The sequence below is a fragment of the Silene latifolia genome, chromosome 1, assembly GCF_048544455.1.
Source record: "Silene latifolia isolate original U9 population chromosome 1, ASM4854445v1, whole genome shotgun sequence".
NCBI lineage: Eukaryota > Viridiplantae > Streptophyta > Magnoliopsida > Caryophyllales > Caryophyllaceae > Silene > Silene latifolia.
The window spans coordinates 37,438,269-37,458,516 of NC_133526.1; the positions used below are offsets into that span (position 1 = coordinate 37,438,269).

At 38.5% G+C, this 20,248-nt stretch overlaps 2 protein-coding genes across 2 annotated transcripts; both read right to left on the minus strand.

Moving 5' to 3' along the window:
- Positions 1 to 9,683: 9,683 nt before the first annotated feature.
- On the minus strand, positions 9,684 to 12,250 carry LOC141644167 (uncharacterized). Its single transcript, XM_074453640.1, has 3 exons — positions 11,390 to 12,250; positions 10,126 to 11,223; positions 9,684 to 10,037 (listed from the first exon to the last, which is right to left on the minus strand). Exons 1-3 carry the CDS (start codon positions 12,248 to 12,250, stop codon positions 9,684 to 9,686), a joined length of 2,313 nt encoding a protein of 770 aa, XP_074309741.1.
- A 5,514-nt stretch (positions 12,251 to 17,764) lies between these two features.
- On the minus strand, positions 17,765 to 20,026 carry LOC141603752 (universal stress protein PHOS34). Its single transcript, XM_074422922.1, has 4 exons — positions 19,524 to 20,026; positions 18,874 to 18,968; positions 18,260 to 18,381; positions 17,765 to 18,151 (listed from the first exon to the last, which is right to left on the minus strand). Exons 1-4 carry the CDS (start codon positions 19,696 to 19,698, stop codon positions 18,064 to 18,066), a joined length of 480 nt encoding a protein of 159 aa, XP_074279023.1. The 5' UTR covers positions 19,699 to 20,026; the 3' UTR covers positions 17,765 to 18,063.
- Positions 20,027 to 20,248: the final 222 nt, after the last annotated feature.

Consider the following 20,248-nt stretch of genomic DNA (forward strand, 5'->3'; position numbering starts at 1 on the left):
CTCTCACATGGCACAGGATCAAAGGACATCCCTTCCTCGGATAAGACTTCAAGGTAACAAATTGCAATCAACTTAACTTTGGGTTTGACTAGAAACCCACGATAAGACACACTAACACCCTTTGGACCTCTTAAGGACACTTTCTTTTGATGACAGTCTATCTTAGCTTTATACTTTCCTAACCAATCCATCCCAACTATCATCTCAAAACCGTTAAATGGAAACTCTAGCAAGTCTACAGGGAAATCAACTTGCCCAACTATCAAAGATACATCTCTAAACAACCTCCCACACGATACAGACTCACCCGAAGGTATGAAAACTTGCTCACTAACAGATTCATATACTCTCAAACCCAACTGTTTAACATGACCTCGAAGGAACAAACGACGAGAAGCCCCCGAATCGAACAAAACAAAGGTAGGAATACCATTAACAAGGAATGTACCGGTGATAACATGCGCATCTTCCTCACCGCTTTCTTCTCCATCATGAATAACTTGCCATCGGTCTTCCGTCCACCTCCCCGACAAGATCTTGGTGATGCGGTCGGCTTAGCACCCGACCCTTGATTGTTGTTGTTGTTCGTCGGTGTTTTCTGATAAGAATTACCGCCGTTGCGGTTGCCTCCACTCTGGTAACTCGACTTCCCGGTTTGGCCATGATCCAGCCCGGTCTGTTGCTCGCGAAGCTCTGTGCGGAGTCTCTCGAAAGATCCCGGTGCACTCGTGCACTCATGTCTCTTGTGGCCTACACCACCACAACCATAGCAGGTCACTCCCCAACTATTACTCACACTCCCACGACCACGCCCAAAGGAAGCCCCAGCACTGAACCCTGACCCAGAAGAAAACCCCTTTGACTGATTGTGGTTGCCTTTCTTGTAATTAGATTGGCCACCACCCTCGCTCTCAGACTTCCTCTTCTCACCACCAGACCTCTCCTGAGCCATTTCCACCAACCTCTCTGCTCTCCCAGCCCTCTCATAAGCTTCCTTAACATCGGTAAGGATTCCCACGGGTAACTTATCCATAATCTTGGTAGTCAACCCTCTTTCAAACCTCAATGTCAGGTTCTCCTCACTCAAACCCATATCCTCAGCATACCTGGACTTCTCATTGAACTGTCTGTAGTACTCGGCTACAGACATCTCAGCGGTCATCTTAAACTTATCAAACTCTTCCCTCAACTTACTCCCCACATGCTCCGGTACGAACTCCTTCCTCACAGCCCTACGAAACTCCTCCCAAGGTATAGCGGGTAAGCCTTGGTTGGTGTATATCTCCTTAGCACTCACCTTCACTGAATCCCACCACTTGCCTGCTGCCTCCCTCAAATAGAACGCAGCCTGTTCCACCCTCATCTCATCAGGACAGTGAACCAAATCTAAGATGTTCTCCATCTCTCTCAGCCAACTATCAAGCAGATTAGGCTCCCCAACTCCCTTGTACTCCTTCGGGTTAAACCTCGCAATATAGAGGCTGATTTTAGAATGATCAACCTCCTTCTCCTTATTCTTATCCTTGTCCTCATTCACTCTCTTCAGGGTCTCAGTAAGAGCATCCTGGTGCTCTAACATCTTAACGATGTCATCCACGGTCATAAGCTCAGCTCTCGCATACAAAGCAGTTCTCTTGGGCGGCATCTTGAAGCTATATAAGAAAGGGTAAACATAAACACACGTACTAAACCTCAAAACACGAAAACACGATGCCCAGAACCCACTCGATCGAGTTTCCAAACACACTCGATCGAGTAACGGGCTACTCGATCGAGTGCCCCGCGTACTCGATCGAGTACCCAAACTTCAGACCCAAACAGACCTTCTGATCTCTTACCTACTCGATCGAGTATCTAGGCTACTCGATCGAGTGACCCCCTACTCGATCGAGTGCCCCTAGTTACTCGATCGAGTGCCCCAAAACTCGATTCTGGACTCAAAATCGCCAAAAACCCACCCGATCGAGTCAGTCTCACTCGATCGAGTAACACTAATTCGTAAGAGCTACCCGCATGTTACGTCATATGCTAACATGCTAAACTTTATAAACCACATTATATCATAATAAGCATACTACGCATCTTTTCTACTATCTACGAAACCATTTCATCATATTATTAAATGCCACATTGTAAATCATCCAACATGTTATCATTTCATCAACAAATTTCCTCATATCACCATTTTCTTTTACATGCCCAACTTTCTACTTCAACATCCAACAACTAACACATTCCATCACATTCGTAAACAAGTTAACCAAACACACATACGACTCGACAAACACTTCCCCCATGTGACCGGTTCAAAGTTGTAGGGCGACCCCCGCGACTTTAGGACGTCTCCCAAGCCTTTGCACTAGCTCCCACAACTTTTACCCCGGGTTCATTTTAATTGACTCCTATGTTCATTAAGTTCATTGGTTACAGGTTTCGGGATCGTCGCTCGATACCATTTGTAACACCCCCATACTCCAAGTGCCTTACCAGGACCACTCAGGTATGAAGACATTACCATCTCGGTTACCCGAGGCAATGATAATCAAACAACAATAAAGAAACAATGTTTATTATAAATAATTTAGTGAATAGATACAATCCTCAAAATCAAACCAAAAGTACGATACATGATTTCAAACTAACTGTCTAATCAAACATAAATAAACTAAAGGCTACAAATGGAAGACTCTTATCATCATGTCGTGGCATCCCAAATATCCCGGTACTCATCTCAATACCGCTCAATATCTCGCTCACCATCCCCGAATGGATAACCGCAGTTTACAAAACAACACCGGGTCGCACTAATCACACAATCAATATAGATAACAATAATAAGATAAACAGACAAACAATGAATCACACACACACACACACCACTAATTCCCCTCATCTCAATCCCGATCGTCCACCGGACCACCCGCCAGATGGGGGGACCGCAGCCGTACCCACCAAATCCCCGCTCCACATAGTGAGCGATAACCCTGTCCATTAAGGTGCACATCCCCTTCCGTGGCGGGTTCCACGAAGGGCGAAACTAGGGCGTGAAGTCACTCCCGCAAGTGACCCCACTCAGCCGAGAACGCATCTCGAGAACCATCAACAAAAAGAATCACAACCACAAACACAAGACAATAATTATATCAAACAACCAAACACAAAGACATCACCAATATCCCATTATGGGACTAATACTTGAGTAGAAATCCTACCCGAAAGCACAACAAATGATCGGACGGTATCAACAGCTGTATCAAAAAGCCTCTTCTACGAACCCTCCTCCTATCATATAACACATAAAGGCTACACATCACATACTACACATAAAAACCCCCAATCTCTAAATTAGGGTTTGACCAAAACAAGGGAAAAACAATAAAAAGGGTACGTAGATCTTACCCTCGACGCAAGGAATCCAACGATATGAACAACGACAAGAACTGACCGTCTGAACTCCGGGAATTGCTAAGAATGCGATTAGGAAGATGAACTTGTTGCTTTCTCTCTTAAACAGGGTTTTAGGTTTTGTAAAAGTGATTTAAAACCATGACGACGATACTTAAATACCTTAATCGCATAATTAACAAAACCCGAGAAAATTCCCCGTAAAACCGGACACTCGATCGAGTACCCCCTTACTCGATCGAGTACCCCAGCTACTCGATCGAGTACCCAACAGGTCAGAAACTATTTTATTTCGCAACTTACCCTTACTCGATAGAGTACCCCAAGACTTATAAATACGGAGTATTACAGTTATTTGAACCCGTTATTTACATTTCATAACGGCTCCGCCTTTTTAACAACCGTGGTCACAAAATAACAGCGGTCGATGTAATAACGGTTCCGTGTTTTGTATTACAACGGTATATCACCTTATCTAACCGTTGTTGCACCTATTATTTGGCGTAGTGCATGTTGTGGAAATTAGGTTTTATGACATGATATGGTTTCATGATAATTATGCATATGGTGAAAGAGCAAGTATGGTTAATTGTCATATAAATGGTTAGGATGCATTACAACATGTTAGGAACCAATTACATGAAAAGAGATGAATTAATGAAGGATTGAGTGTTGTGGTACTTATCATGTTTGGTGTAATTACATGATTGTCCTTGTTGGAAATTGATTGTGTTGGTTGTTATTTGATTGGTGTTGGGGGATGGTGGAGGATACTTGGTTGTTGTTATGGAGACGGAAGGCGGTTGAAAAACCGTCTTCCGCTTGAGTCACCCCTTGGAGATTTCCACTCCAAGGGGGATGTGCACATTTAGTACTTGAGTTTTGGAAGGACTCGTGTGGTTGAGACACGATGTCTGGCAGGGGACTCGAGTCGTTCTCGGGCCCGGTACCACGGACGTGTTCCGAGTACCTAGTGTTTGTATGTGGTGTCATGGGCGTGTCTCGACCACCGGTTACATGGAGGTGAGTACTTGGAGAATGGTTGTCATGCATTTCATACACTTGTTGGATTTATGGTTGGTTGTCTTAACATTTATCACATGAGCATGTAATCTTTATCATTTGCATTTACTGAGCATTTGTATTATTAATCTAACACTTGGGTTTTTAAATATCTGTGGTGAACCATATGGTGATTTCCGCCCATATGGGTAGCATTGATTGACATGTTAGCTTTGATTTGAGGTTAGGGCTTGGGAGCGGTCTTCACTAGTTTTCATCACTTGTGCTTATTTAGTTTTAGACAATTTAAACTTCACTTTTATTCGATTAGGTTGTACTGAATGGGATGGCATTTGCATCCCTTAACATGTAACTATCTAACTACAACTTATCGATTTAAGTTTATCGTCTTAAATTCTTCTTTGCTGGTTTGTTCGCACTACAAGTTTGGAAAACCAAGTCTTGTAATGCTCTCATGCGTTGGGATTGCCTTGAGGAAGGATCCCGACTTATGGGGGTGTTACAATCATTGAGAAAAAGATGGATCTAGAAGAAGAAGAAGAAGAAGAAGAAGAAGAAGAAGAAGAAGCGGCTGGGTTAGAATACCTAGCTTGATACCATAATATAAATTGAGAAGAATATAGATATGCAATAGCAAAGAGTAATGTCGATATTATTGATCTTGGTGCTGTACAATGAATCATCCAACTTTATATAGTCGATTAATTACAAGTATAAAAGGAAGTAAATAAAGCATAGGCTCCTAAATATTCACAAGTCATCTAAAATAGGCAAGGAGAAGTTGTTGCCTTGGATGGGGCAAATGATGTCGTTGAAGCTCAAGGAGCAGTTGGTCGTTAGATATCGTAATAAAGTACTCCGTATAATAATAAGGCAATCTAGAATGTCATTCGGCCATCCCCTATAGGCCTATATACTAAAAGGTGCTGCTAAAAATCGTTGACACACAATTTCGAATCATCGACATTATTTAATGAACTTCCAACTTTGTCTCTTTCATAATTATTCACTTAATTATAAATTTTAGAAAATAAGACGGTTTTCATCATGACGATAACATAATCAAACAAATTGTAACCATCAATTAACGTAAATAAACAAATTAATTTTTCGAGCTTTCGTAACCACCAATTAATGTAAATATGTAGAACGATGACATGAACAACCATCAAGCTAGGAACGATGACGTAAACAATGATCAAGTTAGGAACGATGGCAAAGAGATATTTACGAACTGTAAAAAAAAAAATTTAAAATTTACGTCCAGGCGTTAATAGGCCTAGGGTGGGACGTGTACTGTTTACGTCTGGACCTAAACGTAAATAGTACACATCTAAGCCTAAAATTATTCAAAGCGTCTTGCTTGTGACGGGCTAATCCCGTCACAAGTTGAAGACCTCTCACAAAAAGGGAGAGGGGACAAGGTGGGGCACCCCCCATGTGCTTCCCCACTCACCTCTTATGGGTATTTTGTGAGAGGAAATGATATTCGTCACAAGTTTATAACGGATATCGCCGTCTTCAATGAGATTTTGTGAAAATTATTAACATAACCAACAGTTACCATCAAAAAGTTGCATGCGAAATCTTTATACTAACCTCTTTACTTGGATTTTTCTAAACATAGTTACAATCAATAATGTCACATGTCACGTTGTAATTAAAGATTAAATTCTCATACAGTGGATGTAATTGTCGCCTTTTCGCATCTGTACATCATGTGTAAGTTAGTACTATTGGAAATATATTAGTGAATAAAAGAATGGAAGACAAGAGATTATGTAAGTCCATGTATATATATTGAGTCCATAACTTCTATTATGAGTCATTGGATAGAGGGAGATGGAGGGATGAGATGAAGCCACTCAAAGTCATTAGAGAGGCTAACTAACACACCTTACTAATCCACCCTAATTAATCACTAATTTACTATATATTTGTTTTCCACCCACTCATTTCTCTCTCATCTCACACATTTCACTCTTCTCTTCTCTCAAAACCTCAATAAAAAAAACTCAAAAAATCCAAATAAATTAAAAATCCAAATAAATAAAAAAAACCCAAAAAATCCAAATAAATAAAAAACCCAATAAATCAAAAATCCAAACAAATCAAAACTCTTCTTCCTCATACACCACCACCCCACCCGACACCACCTAGGTAGCACCAAAACGCACACGGACACAACACAGACACGTGACACGGCATCTCATGAAATTTAGGATACAAGAAACATTATTTAAATTTAATAAAATATATATTTTGTAGTTATATATGTGTGATTTTATTTTTGAAAAAGTATTTGATATTAAATTTAAATAAATGAAGGTAAAATTTGCCGTTAAATATAACTTATTCTCATTTCTAAAACCAAAAACCAACTTATAATCAATCTATTTCGACATCTCATTACTTGTCTAAAGAACATCATTTGCCCACCAAATTCAACTATATAACAATTCACGCTATTTACCTTAAATTCAACTTTCTGTTTGAAGGTGTGTCCAAATACCATGGACACGGCTCAAAATACCATAGACACGCGTCTAACACATGCCCAAATAAAAGATGAAAGTTAGACACGGTTTTACAGGTGTCCGACACATTTTGACGTGTGTCCGACAAGTGTCGTGTCCGACACGGGAACACCGATTATGAGGAGTGTCCGTGCAACCTAGGACACCACCACCCACCACCACCACCGTGAGTAAGTTAACGTTTTTTTTTTCAGATTGTGTGTCTTTTTTTTTATCGTCTTTTTTTTTCAGATTTTGTATTAAATTTGTTGTTTGGAGTTGTTTTATTTCTATTTGTTAATATTAATCTTAAATATATTAAAGTTACTATAATTCATATTTTGACATTTCAAAAATCGTCTTGTTTTTTATTTTTTCAAATCTCGTCTCATTAAAATTCGTTGTGTTATATAAATTTATCAGTTTAGTATTTAAATTTCAATGTATATTTAGTTATTTTCTCAAATTTCAATGTTTATAACTTCAACCTCTTATTTTATAAATTATTTAAAATCTCGTCTTGTTAAATTTTCTGTTGTTATATAAAATTTTCGGATTTAGTATTAAAACTTCAATGTGTATAACTTCACCGATATCATGTATAACTTCAATCAACATTATGTATAACTTCACTGACATTATGTATAACTTCAATTCACATTATGTGCAACTTCAATGACATTGTGTGCAACTTCAGTGGACATTAATGACATTTGTGCAACTTCAATCTCATGTGTTAGTTTCAAATCTGAATTTACATTTGGACAAAAGTTATACAATTCTGGACTAAAGTTACACGATTTTGAACTAAAATTACACAAAAAAGGACTAAAGTTATACTTTTATGTACTAAAGTTACACAATTTTGGACTAAAGTTATACAAAAAAAACTAAAGTTATACTATTATTGACTAAAGTTACACAATTTTGGACTAAAGTTATACAAAAAAAGATTAAAGTTATACTATAGGTAAATTTACAGGACAAGTTTATATAAATTGTCATACTGTAATTTTAGTTTTTTTTGTATAACTTTAGTACAAAATTATGTAACTTTAGTCAAAAATTGTGCAACTTTAGTCCAAAAAAAAGAGAAATGAGAAGAAAAAGAGATAACTTTTGTCCTAAATATTGTAACTTTAATATTTAAAGGGTATAACTTTAGTCCAAATTTGTATAACTTTAATCAAAAATTGTGTAACTTTAGTCCATAATAGTATAACTTCAGTCATTTTTTGTATAACTTTAGTCTAAATTTGTGTAACTTTAGTCCATAATAGTATAACTTCAGTCATTTTTTGCATAACTTTAGTCTAAATTTGTGTAACTTTAATCCAAAATTTGTAACTTTAGTCCATAATAGTATAACTTCATTTATTTTTTGTATAACTTTACACATATTGCAAGTTAAGTTGCACATAATGCCAATGAAGTTGCGCATAATGAACATTAAAGTTGCACATAATGAACACTAAAATTACACATTATAAATTGTGAACAAAAATTAACCAATAAGTAAAAAAAGTAGACTCTATTTTATTTTTTATGTTGAATTTTTGTAATTTTAGTACAAAGGGTGTAACTTTAGTCGTAAATAGTATAACTTTAGAGGTTAATAGTAACTTTATTTTGATTATTGTATAACTTTAGCACAAAATATGGAACTTTAAAAAAAGAGAAATAAAAAACCAAAATACTAAAAATCAATTCTAGATTTGAAAGTAACTTTAATCCATAATAACAAAAACCCGTTCATCTAACAAAACAACACGTAAATCTAACAAAAAACCAAATAACAAAATTATGATTCATAAAAAAAAAAATAATAATAACAATGAAAAATAAAAATTTAATTTATTACTAAAAATTTTAAAAACCGTTTCACAACACCACCAACACACAAATACTAAAAAAAAAAATATACAAATTGAGTTATATAAAATAGATCTATAGCTTTTGTATTTTATGCGTATAACTTTAGTCGTAAATAGTATAACTTTAATATGTCACGGGTATAACTTTAGTCCTAAATAGTGTAACTTTTCTTTTTTCATATATAAATCTCAAAAATTTCAATTATATAAAACTGAAAAATCAAAAATATAAACACAATTTTAAAATTATAAAAAAAAACGTCACAAAAAATAATTAAATAACAATAACACCCAATAAAAAAAAAACAAATCTGAAAAAAAAAAAAAACAAACAAAAACAAAAAAAAAACGCAGCAACTACACAAAACAAACAACCCAAAAAATCTGAAAAAGATAGAAGAAGGGGAGGGAGACACGACAAGACCAACACCCATTCACCATAAAACGCCGCCACCCTCACCACCATTAACACCCTAAAATAACAAAGAAAAAAACCACAAAAACGGACCACGGCCCAGATCTGTGAACAAAAAAGAAAAAAAATTGAATGGAGGAGAAGAAGGAGGTGGCGGCAGTGAGGCATGAAGGAGGGAGGAGATGGCGGCGTAAAGGGGTGGTTCGTGCAGGTGATGGACTGGTGGTCACCGAGAAGGAGAGTGAGAGGGAGAGGTTTTGGTTCTTGTTTGTTTTTTTTGTAGTTTTTTTTTTTTTTAGTTTTTTTTTGTTTTGTTTTGAGAGGATGAGAGAAGAAATGAGAGAGAATGAGTGAATGGGAGAAATGAGAGAGAAAGAATAATGAGGAAGTAAGTAGGGAGATTATTTTTTTTTTTTTTTTTTTTTTTGGCAGCTGTAAAAAAAGTTTTACCTAACTATCCATAGCCTTACATGCAAGACTATGGGCATCATGATTAAAGTGCCTATGAACATAACTAAAAGCTAAACAATGAAAAGAAGTAAAACAATCACAAATCTCCTCTAAAATAGCCTTTAGAAGAAGGTGACGTCTCTCCATTCCTGCAAGCTGCAAAATCAAAGATAAGCAATCTGATGAAATCTCCAAGTGACGCAATCCCCTTTCACGAGCCCATAGAAGCACTAAGAGCACACCAAGACCTTCAGCTTGCAAAGCAGATTCCGCCTTAATTTTCTTTTCCATGCTATGAAAAATGTGGCCGTTTTCAGACATAGCAATCCACCCAACACCTGCCTTGTCAAATCCCTTAATTCCAACCCGCATCAACCATCACTCTCACATAACCACAATCACCAATCCTACCCACAACACAAATTGGGTTACTATTACGAACCCAATTAGCATTATCCCTCGCTAATGGTGTTGAGTTCCCTTCTAAGGCACAAGCACCCTTTTTCAACTCCTCAATAGCTTGAATCCCCGTACTTACAATTTGTGACCAACGTTTAAAAAACATCATAGGATGAAAATCCACACCTTGAAAAAGAATTTGATTGCGAGTACTCCATATGCACCAAAGTGTGGCAAGAAAACGGATTTGATGTTCCTCGCGACCCTCTGATTTTTCCAAATATACCATCCAATCAATAATCCAAGTGTCAATTTGCAAAAACAAAGCCTGATTCGTGCGAATGCCAAGCTCAGAACATGCCCACAATCTTCGGGACACAGGACAGTCCCTAAATAAGTGCTCCATAGTTTCTAAGGCCGTCTCTCTCCCTTGACAAAACTTACAACTCGGATCAATCTCAATATTCCGCTTCACGAAATTAATGCCCACAGAGAGAGTATTAGTAAGAATCCTCCAAAGGAGTATTTTCCAAGTCGGTGGACCCGGAAACTTCCATAATTTTTGTCTACAAAAAATCAACCCAGCACGACTTAGCCGCTCCTTATCCTTCACTGATCCTCTCCTTACCATAAAATCTTGAAAGAGGATCCCATAACCACTCTTGACACTATATTGACCATCACTATTATGTAACCAATAAACTTCATCTGTTGTTTGTGTTCGACAAATGGGTTTTGCTAGAATAGCTTGTACACTGTCATCCACCAAAAAAGTATGAAGAAAATCTTCATTCCATTTTGTCTCCACGCCATCCTGACCATTTATCTGCAAGTCCTTAACCATCATATATTGAAGGCCGACATGGTCAATCCCCAAGCAATCATCCTTTGGTTCCAGATAATCTCCATTAACCCATTTGTTAGTCCATACATTCAACTCAGAATCCAAACCTGGTTTCCATCCGATTTGGTTTTGCACAAATTCCAGACCATGAAGAATACTTCTAGCGCCCCATGATAAGTTGTTACCACTTTGAATCACCCAGTTATCCTTCAAAACTCCTTCTCCCAACAGTTTTTTTCCGGAAAATGCGTGCGAAAAAAGATTGATCACCAGATACAATTCTCCACGCATGCTTCCCTAGCATTGCTTGATTAAGACACTCAATATTCCGAATTCCAAGGCCGCCCTCCCTTTTCGGTAAACTAAGAAACTTCTGACTACACCAATGGATCGTTCTCCCCAATCTACCACACGCCCACCAAAAATGTGATAATAAAGAATTAATCTTATTAGTCACACTTACCGGTATTTTAAATACCGATAGAAAGTAATTAGAGATATTTGATAGGACAGATGTGATTAAAGTTAACCTTCCCGCTGGAGTCAAAAAAATCCCATTCCATGAAGAGATTCGCTTCATAACAATATCAATAAGTCCTTTGAAAAGTTCCCTCTTCGATCCTTGCAAATCAGTAGGTAAACCCAGATACTTTCCCAAACCTTTGGTTCCTTTTACACGCAAATTCCGCATTCCACAACGTGCCTGTGCAAGTGTTGTACTAGGACTAAAAAGAATTCCCGATTTATCTTCATTCATTACTTGACCAGACACCTTGCAATACTTTTTCAAAATAGCTCGTAGTTTCCTCGTCGAATTTTTTCTATCATGTAAGAAGAAAATCGCATCATCCGCAAAGAACAAATGAGACAATGCCTCCACCCCACGGCACAACGTAATCCCTTTCAAAGAGCCACGTTGTTGTGCTTTCAGGACATTACATGATAACACCTCCATGCAAAGGACGAAGAGATAGGGGAAAAGAGGATCACCCTGCCTTAAGCCACATTGTGGTTGAAATAACCTTAATGGTGCTCCATTAAAAAGAACCTGATATGAGACTGTCGTGACGCAATTCATGATTAGAAAAATCAACCTTTCCGGCACTCCAAATTTATAAAGCACGGCCCGCAAGAAATCCCACCGTACGCGATCATAAGCTTTACTCATATCAGCTTTAAATGCATACCGCCCAGATTTCCCTTTTTTTGTGCGAATTAATCTTATGTAGAGCTTCATTAGCCAAAATAATATTATCTGATATTTGCCTTCCCGGAATGAGGCATTTTGGAAGTCCCCAACCAGATAACCCATCACTTTTGCCATTCTATTTGTGACACATTTAGAGACAATATGCATGAAGACGTTACACAAACTTATCGGTCGATAATCCCCCACCTTCTCCGGGTTATCACATTTCGGAATTAAGGTAATGAAAGTCCTATTATGCTCTTTGAGAACCATCCCCGAATTGAGAACCGACAGAACCGCCGTTGTTACATCCTTTTTAATAAATACCAACATTTCTGAAAAAAGATTGCTGGTACTCCATCAGGTCCCGGTGATTTAAGTGCACCCATTTGGAAAACAGCTGTTCGCACCTCTTGAGCCGTAAAGGGCCGACTTAACACATCACAATCATCACCATGAACAGTCTTATTTATCCCCATTAAGACTTCCTCCATTAAGTTTTCCCGGACAATTCCATCATCAGTGCATTGTGGGTTATATAAATTATAGAATGACTCATAAAAGATTTCTCCAACAAGATCCGGCTCATAAATCCAATTACCATTACCATTCTTAACCCCTAGAATAAAATTCCTACCCGCACACCCTTTTACCCAATTGAAAAAATACTTAGTACAAGTATCACCTTCAATCATCCACTTTAATTTTGCCCTTTGTCGCCAAAAAACCGCAGCAACTTTAGCGAATTCCCGAACCTTATCATTAGCTCTCGTATACATATCATCATCACCATCATTAATAGCAGCATCCATACCTCTTTCTAGTTCCGAATCAAAATTATCCCATTTCTGCTGCCACTCTTGCCTCTTATCTAAAGCCCAGTGTCGTACTTCTTGTCTTACCATAGAGAGCTTTCTTGCAACTTGGTAAGCCGGTGTTCCACGTACTCGTCGTTTCCAGACTTCTTTGATAATAGATATACACTCATCATACTCCAAAACCCATGCATCCACTTTATAAGGCTTGTTACTTTTATTTCTTGTGAGATGTAAATCCAACTCTATTGGTGCATGATCCGATATTTGTAAAGGAAAATGTTTTATTCCCGTCTCCGGAAATAGCATAAACCAATCCTTAGAGCCAAACGCCTTATCGAGCCTTTCATAAACTCGTTTTTGCCCTTTGCGATTATTACACCAAGTGTATCGTGGCCCTTTAAAAGGGATGTCCACCAATTGGTTATTGATCTTCCATTGATTGAACTCCACTGCCCCACTAATAGGTCTTGTATTTAAACTTAGTTTATCACTTCCATACTCGACTTGATTAAAATCTCCAAAGACAAGGAACGGATGTACAAGCGTAGCTAAACAATCCTCCAAATCATCAAGCACCGAACTTCGCAAATGAAAAGACGGAGCACCATAAAAAAGCACCAAATACCACAACCGACCATTACATTTTTCTACTAATAATACGATAAAATTATTACAAGTCAAAATGGGACGTAACTTGGCCTCATGCCTCCATCCTACCCATAGCCCCCCCCGAGTTTCCATTGGCATCAATGCCTACAAAATTATGGAAACCAAACTGCCTAAACAAAGGAGAGATACAACTAACATTACATTTAGTTTCAACCAAAAAAAGAAAATCATAATACTTAGAACTTATAAGCGCCCTTATCTTTGGAATTGTCGGGGCGAGCGCATTATTAAGCCCCCGACAATTCCACATCAGCCCATTCATGACGAACCAGGAGGTTGATTTGGTCCAACCTCCGCAAAACCACCAGTGTTACTAGCCTGCGACGAATCAGTTGAAATCTCAATCTCCATGTCAGTGACCGCCACCCTGAATCCTCCAGCTCCCACTGTAACAGGCACCTGGAATTCACCACCCAAGCATCTCTTTTTGGCCAGCTGAGAGAGATACTTCTTAGCACTGTCAATGGATTCAACAACCTCTCCAGGAACCAAACCATCATTAGTCTCCGAGCAGCATTTTCTCTTCCTCGCAGCAACAACAGCATCCCTATAATCCACTCCCACACTAGGCTTGTGATAACAGTCTGCTAACCCCATCAAGCCATCAGAAATACTAGCAGCTTTCTTACCATCATCCATCAAAGCAATTAACTTGGCAGAAGGAGTCCCATAAGACGGGACATCAAAAAGCTTTACTTTCTTCAACGCTGAACCTTCACCAGCATCTAACCCAGAAATATGGCCACCTTTCACATCATTCCAGATTTCTTTTAATGGCTTAACAGCAGCCAATTGTGCTTCCAATTCTTTATCCTTCCTAATAATGGCAGCAGGAATAACTGAAAGGGCCACCTCAGTCTCCTCACCTTGAACAGCAGCCACTACACCTCCCTCCACAGGTTGAGTGAGGCCATTGAGACACAGATCAGTATTAACTTCAGTCCCAGTCACTTCTTCCATATGTTCAGAACTTGTCAAAAGATCAATGGCAGAACTGTGATGAAAAAGAGAAGACTCATTAGAAGGAGTCCTCCCATCCCCGGGTTCAATCATCCAGCTACTAGGGTACGAGTCAGTTTCTCCTTCCTCCTCAAAAAACTCCTCCTCACTATCAGAACTTATAACAATAGCATTATTTGGGCTATTACCAGCCACATCAGGCACCATGGGGTCCAAGATACCTCCCACCGGAACATTATTCTCACCCAACACAACCTCTGGAAAATGGTAAGTAATTGGAATTCCCCCCGGTGGTGGATCAAAAGTCTGATTATATCCACGATCATCATCAAGAACCCTTGCCCATTCAACGTCACTCTCAACACGGTTTAAAATTGCCTCTTGTAATCTTAGGTCACGATCCAAAGTCCTCCTTTGATGACCATGACCAGCATAAACAACATAAGGATCATTAACTTGCACCTGCTGCAACAAACCTGGAACACCAGCAAGCTGTTCCCCTGAACCCTCAAAATCCTCCCCTGCACTGAAATACATTTCCTGATTTGCATTACTCCCCTCCCCTACTAACCAGCCACCCGCCCCTAGCCTCCTTCCCTGCGTCTGACCCTGTACCCCACCACTACCCTCACCCCCCTCTCCAAAAGTCCCATTTAACCCAGTTGCAGCAGTTCCATCCACCCCAGTATTCATATTCCCCTGACCACCATCAACATTAGCACCTCCTTCTCCCATAACCACATCCTGCCCCCGTCCTTGCAGATTTTCATGACCTTGCTGTTGACCATTTCCTCCCTGATGGACACCTCCCTCCCCTCCCAAGTGAACAGCTCCAAAACCTACATTAAACACCACTGGTCCAGCAAATGGTTGAGCTGTGACCGCAAAACTCATGCCCGACAAAACTCTACCACCAGGAGTAGTCCTCAAACCAAAGTCCATCGCCCTTTCTCTTGAATGTCTCCCTGGATTTTCAGAAGCCCGACGTCTATCTCCCAAATGCAGTCTAGAGGAGATATACCGGGTAGTAGATGGTGTTACCCTCAAATCCATATTAAACATTGTATGATTGCTATTCGCCTGGAAAACCACAAACCCTCTTTCAACTGATCTATCCAACATGTGATTCACAGATGACACCACTGACATCATGTTCTCACGGCACTGTGAACCCTTATGCCCCCACCTTACCACACCTAATGCAGTATTTAAAGACCTCTTCATATTTAAATTGAACCCACAAAAGATGACCAGCATCCATGGCCAGAAAGAACCCCGGCATCAAGGGCTCATTAAGCTTTAAACAGACCCTTAACCTAAGATAATCATTCCTAGGAAGAATTTCAAAGGGTTCGACATTGTAGTGATGACTCAAGAGTTTTCCTGCCACATGAGCCACGTGCATATTCAAGCATTCAAAAGGCAGACCACAAACCCTCATCCAAAGTTCAGCATACGGAAACCGAACTGTTCTAGGTATGGTATCCGGGTACCATTTAGCTAGCACCATTAAAGCTCCATCAAAGGTAACAGTACTCCTAGCCAGGAGTCCCTCAAGATCAGTAGTACTCTCACAATGAAATACATATATCTCCCCCATCCTAAAAACCGTAATTTTTCCATCAGTACTCCATTTCTTCCTAATCATATCATTGACTAAATCATCCTCAAACAATCTGTAGTCCACTAAAAACCCCATAACAATTTCCCCAAAATTCCTGGATCGCCCCAACTCAGCAGGATCCACATTAATAACCCCTCCCGACCTCGGAAACCGCCAAAGGTTTGCATGCAATGGATTGTTAGGGTTAAAATCTGCATTCTGATATGGTTGATGATAATTTTGATGGTGATAGATGTTCTGATGAACATCAGCATCATTTCTCTCATTATTGCCAAAACGCCCAAACTGAGCTTCAAAATCCATTGGAAAAAAGTTTGATTTTTTTGTTGATGATTGATTTTTAGTAGTCGAATGATTACTAAACTTGAAAAAGGAAGTTGATGATTTGAATTTTGATGGTGAAAACTTCCCCATCTTAACGCCTTATATAGAAAAAATGGAAACCCTAATGCATGCAAACAGAAAGGTTATCCGTTCATCTCCCCCAATCCCGTCAAAAGCTTCAAATTTTGATTGGGGTAGCTTGCAAAGGCAGCTCAAGGCACCTCAAACGCCAATCAAACGATCTGCTCAGTAATGATTATAATATTAAAGAAAGATTTTTGGAATTAAAAAGTAATTGATTAAGACTAAACAGAAGCTGTTATCCAATTAGAAGCATTTAATAAGATAGGGTTTAAATATAATAATCGATTAGCCAATGAATACAGAGGCAAGTAATGATTGTTGAAATTTTTGAGATAATTTTTTGAAGATATGTCAGAAGAAATCTAGGGTTCTTAAAAAGCCCAATAGAAGAAGAAGGAAGTTGCAGAGATTTTTGTTGTTTTTATTTTTTGGAAGAAAAAGATAAGCATGAGCTCTCATAAAACGAGAGAAAAAGCTCTCTCTAGGTTAGAGAGAAGTTAAGTAAATGTATGCACGGGTTATAATAAGTAGGGAGATTAGAATGTTGAAGAAGTTATACATATTAGGAAAAAGTTATACATGATTAGGAGGGAGATTAGAGAGGGAGATTTATGGCCCTTCATTGAGATGTAATCTCATCTCTCCATTCTCTTCATCCAAGAGCCCTTATAAGGATTTAGGGACTTATATGATATAAAGGACTCACGAGAAACCTTCTCAGAATGGAATACGTAACTTGAGATAACTAATCAAAGTCGAATACATCAACCTAGAATCCTTATCGATCGGCTTAGACGAGCATATCCTTAGGAATTAGGATTGGACATAGTGAGGGGAAATTGTAGAATACTACTCGATATTCTTTTTAGACCAAGTGAATTCCAAAAGGAACCCTTTGGGCCTTCCGCCTTTCTTGTGAAGGAAGGACAGGTCCCAGAGTATCCAAATTACAACGAACATGCCCAGTTTCAGTATACTTAAGGATGCTCACCAACGTCAGTTTTCACTGCCTTGAGGATTTTAGAATGGAAGAATAGGAACTAAGAATATCGGAAATGGACCGCCTACTCTGTAATACTTGCATCTATTTTACTCCGTGCCAAATCTTGTATAAGGCAAATCTTGTGTAAGGCCACCTTACACATGCAGTTTGTAAAACGGATATTTCTAATAACAAACTTCTCATTTACAGGGAATGATTTTTGTTTAATAGATTCGTTTCACATATGTAACACAGCCTTACATGAGAATATAACTGTTTACATTCCTTTAGGGAAGAGCAAAATCAAATGCACAAATCAAAGACACAAATGTTGAATTACATAGAATTGTTAAGCCATCAGCATAAAATCAAATGGACCCGACTTAAGACGATTATGAAAAATTACATAGAATTGTTATCCCGAATATGCAACTAACTATATTATTACACAACCTACACATCCGGTGACTGCTTGCTGGGACAGATCTTAGTGTTTAATCTTGGGTTTTTTGACAATCATCACAGAGCAATGAGCATGATGAGCACAGTAATCGCTCACGCTCCCAAGGACGGCCCTGCATTTTTCATCAACAAATTATGTTTTCAGGAACTAGCAATCATACTAAGTGATTGCAGCAGCAAAATTGTTACTGTGCTTGACGATTACTAGTATTATTAGTTACCTCTTAATTACTCCATAACCGTGACTGCCGACAACCAACATGGTCGCATGATGCTTCTCAACAGCATCACAAAGAACATTCCTTGCATCACCTTCTACCACTTCCACCGGAACATCATGCACCTATGATTGGGTTGATACACACGTTTAGTGAGATGCACAGCGTTCACATTACAAAGAATTTCAAAAAAAAAGGGCAGCAAATTTGATTTTCAGCACCTAGAATGTTGAATTTCTTAGAAGACGGTCACCCAGTAATTTGACATTTAGTTTGACACCGAGCATACGCGTCATGAATTCAATTCTGATATGTGATACTCATTTGATGATATATCAATTAAGCTGAGTTTAGACACAGACGTTTGTTTTAACAGTTAAAAGTAACCCACAAATCATGAACAAATGAGGCCACATAAGGAGTTTAGTTGGCCTCAAATATGAGACCGTCTTATATATATGAGATTCATGCTAAGGACACTGAAAGACACGAAAATGGATGCGATATGACAAAATCAAATGTAAATAGAGCCGAAACTAGTAAAGCCAACCCATAGTATAAAGTATAAACACACAATAATCATCTTTGTAAAACAGGTTGAAAAATGATAGTGATACCCCTTTAGCATGGCACAACTCTTTGGCTTTCTCGATCACCCTTGCTGCAATTTTCTTCAGATCAGAATCCACTATAGGCAGAATCTCCGCAGCTCCTGCGATTACTCATATCAGAATTCATTTCTGAATGTCACTCTATCCCAACTAGACTTATTTTTCTGCACCTAGTCTCCCTTAACACGGTCTTAAGTTGACGATAAAGCTCTCACCATTTTATTATAATAAAAAGTGACTATGAAAACTAAGTTATAACTAGACTTGACACTTTCTAGCAGTAAAATTGATCAGGAAATGTTCACATTTTATCTTTCCTAATTTCAGCCGTCTGAATTGTGAAATTGCGATTTTTGGGTAAGAGTGTTTTACAAGAGCCTAAACACTCCTAAAATAACTAGAGTTGATAAAGTCTTATACTCCCTCCATTCCAGTCATTTGTAAATCTTTAATTTTGGCACGGATATGGGAGGGGAACACTTGTGGTAAGTGTTATTGAATAACAAGTGGATCATGATGACATGATGGGTATAGATGATCAAATCATACATAAAAAACACTCCTAAAATAAAAAGACCATAAACAAATGAATGAGACACCCAAAATAATAGAAAAGGTAAACAAATGAGGGGGACGGAGGGAGTAGAAAAGAATACCAGGACCACCAAGACCAATGGCAGAAGAAGGAGTGGGTTTAGCATGAACAAGGAAGAGATTAAAAGGTTGATTTGGAATAAAAGGGGTGAAGAAATGATCAAGAGCCCATTCTAATGCATAGGAACTTTGTTCACTCTCATCTATGCCTACTAACATCACTGCCTTTTCTCCCATTTTTAATTTATGGGTATGGAGGTTTAAGATCGAATTGGTAAGAAATGATGAAATGAATGTAAAATGGAGGATGTATGATTGAATTTATAAAACAGTGGGCTGGGAATTGTGTGACAAGTAGGAAGAGAGATGCGTTACGATTTCTGGATGGTTCTGGCCTAATTCTCTAAAGTTAGTTGCGTAACCTGTCCAGATAATGTCTTCCTTGTTAAATCACTATTTGCTCATTATGCCAAACGCATCATTGTGGAGCAGATATTTCTAGCCATGTAATGAGGTTGGCTTTAGATATTAGAGGTGGTTAATTGGGGATTTGGGAGCCTCACATAAGATCACATGTTTTAATTTTATGTTTCATTTTGTATACCACCACTTTAACATCTTGACACATCACACATCACACATCACACATCACACATCACACATCAAATAATAGAAATGGTAATAATATATATCAAAGTGCTTATATGTCAAGAAAAATGACGAGACACAAGATATGATACAAAATGAGACAGAGAATCTGCAGTAAGTTAGCCTGAGTTAGTCTGAC